We start from the raw sequence: 5,623 nt of genomic DNA, 5'->3' as shown, positions 1-5,623 counted from the left end.
TTTTTTTTTTTTTTTTTTTTTTTTTTTTTTTTTTTTTTTTTTTTTTTTTTTTTTTTTTGGGTATGGAAAATTATTAAGGGATGGGATGAGCCACCAACTCCCACATATTTTTTCAAGAGCCTTATCCAATCCATATAGAAAATAAATAAATAAATAAAATCAGAATTTGTTTGATATATCACTGTCTCTAAACGAGAGCTCTAAAATTCCAATCATTCATTCGTTTGGATAAAATAAGTATCGAAGTTGGAGTTTATCTGATTAGCTTTAAATGGAAAAATAATGTCCCAAATATCTCTCTTATTTTGTTACACGTCACATAATCTAACAGTTCAAACTCATACATATAATTTAACAGTTTAAACCTACCATTAATAGATATTGTATATTTTTTAGTCTGTTATTTATCACTTTAGTCTCACAATTTTAAAATGCATATATTGGACGGAGATTTTCACATTTTAATAAGAAATGTTTCATTCCCATTTTCAACTGATGTGAGATCTCATAATTCACCCTCTTAAAGGTCCAATGTTCTCGCTCACACACCATCCGATGTTGGGCTTTGATACCATTGTAACAGCTCATGCCCATCACTACTAGATATTATTCGTTTTACCCCAGTACCTCTATTAATCGCACGATTTTAAAATGCGTTCGTTAGAGAGAGGTTTCCATGCCCTTATAAGAAATGTTTCGTTTTCCCTCTCCAATTGACTTGAGATCTCATAGATAATACTGGGATGACTGTAATTATAATGTATATGACCTAGACCGGACTCTATTCTGATTTTTCTTTATAATTTTTTTATTATCATTTACATTCTAATAATTTTTTTAATAGAACAACTAGGAAATTAAGAGTACATATTAATTACTGTTGAGTTGAAGTTTATGATATGTTTCTTTTCGACCCCTTTTTTTAGTTTAATAGTTATTTGAAGGTATTTGATTATTTTGACTTAGTTGAGTGGAGTGATATGATTATCCCTTTAATTTGAATGGATAAGATCATTTCAAAGATATTTGTAAATATGTTATTTTGTATTATTTATAAGTATCATATTATCGATTAAAATATTCTATAAGTAATTTAGATAAATTTTGGGTTTAATGGGAGGATAGAAATTTACCCATTAACCTCAATTGCATCTTAACTTGTCTTATATACCTCTAATTGCACTTATGTTGACGTCTTACTTACATTTGATCAGACTCAAGAATTTCATCTTGACTTATTCAACTAAAAAAGTCTTTGAGATGTTGCTCGTTCTCTATGGCTATGGAAGACAGTGACAAAAATTTCAAAATATTAAAATAAAAAAGGTTTACCTAATGTTTGAAAAAAAAATCAAAATTATCGACCTTCTTTGATATGAACCAAAAGACATCAATCATACAATATACTTCAATGAAGATGTGAAGAAAAGGTTGTCAAAATTATCAAAAGATGTTTCAATTCATGCCACATTGAAGAAGAATGAAGTTTGATTGTTATAAATTTTGGGTGGGTTACAATTTAGAGTTATTGTATTTCATTTATGTATTTTAAGACTTTATTTACTATAGGTTACAATTACATAATGGTTAATTATGGCCATTAAGTATGAATGTTACAACTCTTGGAATGACTTTAGTAGTTTCATTTTGAGGCTATATAAAGCCATGTATATTGTATGTGTAGGTAGACTTGAAAAATATAGTAAAAAGAAGCATTTGTGCTCTTCTTTAGCCAATGACTAAGTTTCTTTGCAATTCTATGTAGTTTAGGTTGCATGTAGAATCATTCAAGCTCGACGTGATCAATGTTGCTTGTGGAGTGATTCGAATCTCAATCAAGCGTTCTTGTCTTGAGATATTTGATCAACAAGAATCATTCAAGCTAGACATGATCGATCTTGCTTGTGGAGTGATTCGAATCAGTTTCAATTCATGCCACATTGAAGAAGAATGAAGTTTGATTGTTATAAATTTTGGTTCATATCATTTTTAATCGAGAAAATGTAATTTATTTATATTTAATTAAAATAAGCTCAATTTTTTTTTTTGGGTCATTTAGAAATGTACCAAAATTAATAAACCAAGGGAAGTTCACGTGTATCATGACATGTCCTTTCCTTCAAATAGAAATCAGTTTTTGTTTAGAATTTATTTTTATTTTTATTATATAATAAATATTTGCATGCATGTTTCTTGGCATTTAAACTTGTTGTTTAATAATTTAATTTTCTTCTAGAATTAATTAATTAATTTAGTGTTATATTTTTATATAATAAAATAAAGCCACAAACAACTATATTATTAACCAATATTACTATGTCAAACTCGAAAATTAAAAAAAAAAAAAAAAAGTAATTTTGGAAAAGAAAAATAAACAAAAAAGATTATGTTTTATTTTTAAATAAAATGAAAATAGTAAATGGCTGAGTAACTTGCAAGTTTGAGTTTTTTTTTCTTTTTTAGGAATGAAAAAAAGGAGGTTGAGTTTTACACTTTTACTCGGTCAAATTAGATATAAATCATATTATTACCGTGTTATTAAGTCGGATTAAATTAATTAATTAATGGCATGTATTTTATTTTGTTTAATTTCTTAATTTGACTGACCCGAACCGTGGGACCCATCCAAATCTGTCTCGACCCTTCCCCGCCGTTGCTGGGCGCTTAGAGATATAAATTTAACGCACTCGATTCGTTTTGCCGTCACTACATCCATTGCTCCAACAACGATCCAATTCTGGCTCCAATTCATCCTCCATTAACGGACCTCCATTTTTGCAGTCCTTCCATGGCGGTGTCGATTTCAAGGTGAAGGCTACAACGAGGACCACTCTATTACATTCCGGAATGGTGTGCAATAAAAGGAGGAGAACTTCGACAAGCACCGGCGCCGGGATTTCTGATCTCTTCGACAGTTTGCCGGACGATCTTGTTGTCGTCGTCCTTGGTAAACTTAGCGCCGCGGCTTCTTCTCCTTCCGATATCGTCAACGTTATGATAACGTAAGAATCGGCGTGTGATTCGCCTAATTTGTGGTTTGTTTAATCTCCGAGTTTGATGTAATTTTCGTTTTGATGTTTATGTGAAATTTTGTTGGCGATTTATAGATGTAAAAGATTGAATCGATTGGCTCTGCATCCGTTTGTGTTGAAGAAAGCTGGACCTAAAGTATTTGAAATTCAAACCATAAATTGGTCCGAATCAAGTCATCGATTTCTCAAATTGTGCGTTTCTGCCGGCAACGTAGAAGCCTGCTATACTCTTGGAATGGTTCGTGTAATTGTTTGATTTCGTCTCTGCAATTTCAAACTGAGTTGATTTTTGGATCTTAATTCGGTTGTGTTTTGTTTTGTTGTTTCATTTTTTGCAGATCGAGTTTTATTGTTTGAAGAACAGAGGTAGTGGAGCTTCGTTAATGGCGAAGGCAGCGATTAAATCTCATCCGTTGGCGCTTTACTCCCTCGCCATCGTACAATTTAACGGAAGCGGTGGCTCAAAGAGCGACAAGAATCTCCGTGCCGGTGTGGCTTTGTGTGGACGTGCCGCTTATCTCGGTCATATCGACGCGCTTCGTGAACTAGGCCACTGCCTTCAAGACGGTTACGGCGTCGCTCAAAACGCATCCGAGGGACGTCGTCTTTTAATCGAAGCCAACGCGCGTGAGCTCGCGTCTATTACAAACTCCTCCCTCCTCCGTCTTCACTGCTGCGGCGACCGCCCTCCCGCGACGGATTCCAGCGAATCGCTTCTCAGTGACTTCGGCTGCAAATTTCCGGCTCCAGAGACTCATCCGGCGAATCAGTTTTTAAGAGATTGGTTCGCATCGGGCCGAGGATTTATCGCTGAAGGACTGAGACTCTGCTCAAACAGTGGCTGTGGAAGGCCAGAGACACGGCTCCATGAATTCCGGCGATGCTCGGTTTGTGGTAATGTAAACTATTGCTCGCGAGGATGCCAAGCTCTGGACTGGAAACTGCGGCACAAAACGGAATGTGCGCCGTTCGATCGGTGGCTGATTGAGGACGATGACCTGGAAGGGGACGACGACGGCGACGTAAATAGAATAGAGCAGCTTGGAGACGGTGAGGACGTGGAATCTGAATAATATTTGATGATTAAAAGCAAAGCTTAGTTCTGTTGCAGAATATCAAGTTATCCTTTTAAGGTTCTATTTATTTTATTTTTTTACCCTCCTCGTCTTTTTTTTCCTTTTTTTTTTTTTTTTGTCTGTATAGCTACAGTTATTCTTCTTATTTTTTTAAAATTTTCTATCTACTTTAATATTTAGAACTTTAAATTAATAAAAATATAACTTTCAACCCTTCAATATTACACTCAAATTTTAGAAAATGTTAGTATTTTATTTTTAAAATATAAAAAAATACTCTTAAATATTTTTTAAAATTTTAAAAATACTCTTAATTTAAAAAATAAAAAATAAAAACATTCTTCATTTAAAAAAAAAAAATTAAAAATATAATTCATAGTAGATGTAAATAATTTATTTTTACTTCATGAATATTTTTTTTTATCAGAATTTCCTGGATTTCAACCTATGGCTCAACCATTATTTTATTCTATCTTTTTTTAATATCATGATTTTAGATAAAATAAATATATAGTTTTTTTTTAATTTAATTTATGTTATTTTGAGTTTTAATGGAGTCTTTCATGGTCAATATATTAAAATCTAAGTCAACCAGTATTTTAAAATACTGTAATTAATAAAATATTAGTTCCATGTTCGTAGATTCAATGTTCATGGAGGCAAAACATTGTTGGCAAACACTACAAATAATCAATTTTGTTTTTTACAATAAAATAAAACTTAAAATGATTGTGTTTTTTTATAATAAAATAAAACTTTAAACTTCAAATAATACTTTAAATGCCACATTTTTTATTTTAATCATTTTAAAGCTTCCAACTTTAATCATAACTATGCCCTTAAACGACAAAACAAAACAAAAAAAATTATTACATTTTTTATACTACTTTTATTTTATTAAAAACAAATATTTAAAACATAATTTTTTTAACATTTATGTTTTTCCTACTCAATTACATTTTTGTCCTATCACGAAATTCATGATAAATATTTTTTAATTTTAGCTTATAACTTTTGGTTAATTGAATCTCCAGTTAGATTGTGTTGATAAAACTAACTTCTTGGATTGCAGGAAAATAAGAAAAAAGAGAGACAAACTCGTGAGAACTAGAAAGATTCCGATGCACGAGTCAGAGGACGTGAGCCGTGCAATAGATATAATTTTTTTTTTAATATTAAAATAACTTTTAAAAGTATGGACATAAATAAATAAAAATAAAGTTATAATTTATTATTAGAAATAAAATGACGAGAAAGAGAGCAAGTATTTAGCAATTGCAACTAATCTTGCTATCGGCCCATTTTTAAATGGGCCAACTTAGAACAAGCCCAATACACGATTTGGGCCACCACTTTATTTTGGGCTATTTGATTTTATCCTTGACAAAGAAAAGGCCATTTCCGTCCGAAAATTATACTAAATTGTTTACTATATTTGCAAATCTACCCCTCAGAAAACAAATTTGCAAACATGGTACAAAAGTTTTTTTTTTTTTTTTTTTTTTTTTTTTTTTT

At 31.3% G+C, this 5,623-nt stretch overlaps 1 protein-coding gene across 1 annotated transcript; it reads left to right on the top strand.

The window, feature by feature from the left end:
* Nucleotides 1–2,701: 2,701 nt before the first annotated feature.
* LOC111495512 (F-box protein At1g67340-like) lies at nucleotides 2,702–4,194 on the top strand. Its single transcript, XM_023145585.1, has 3 exons — nucleotides 2,702–3,002; nucleotides 3,108–3,270; nucleotides 3,371–4,194. The coding sequence occupies exons 1-3, from the start codon at nucleotides 2,848–2,850 to the stop codon at nucleotides 4,103–4,105; spliced, it is 1,053 nt and encodes a 350-aa protein (XP_023001353.1). The 5' UTR covers nucleotides 2,702–2,847; the 3' UTR covers nucleotides 4,106–4,194.
* Nucleotides 4,195–5,623: the final 1,429 nt, after the last annotated feature.

This window comes from Cucurbita maxima, unplaced genomic scaffold, assembly GCF_002738345.1.
Source record: "Cucurbita maxima cultivar Rimu unplaced genomic scaffold, Cmax_1.0 Cma_Scf00021, whole genome shotgun sequence".
Taxonomy (NCBI): Eukaryota; Viridiplantae; Streptophyta; class Magnoliopsida; order Cucurbitales; family Cucurbitaceae; genus Cucurbita; species Cucurbita maxima.
Note: the sequence above shows the minus strand (reverse complement) of the source record. Positions and strands in the feature narration are given on the sequence as shown.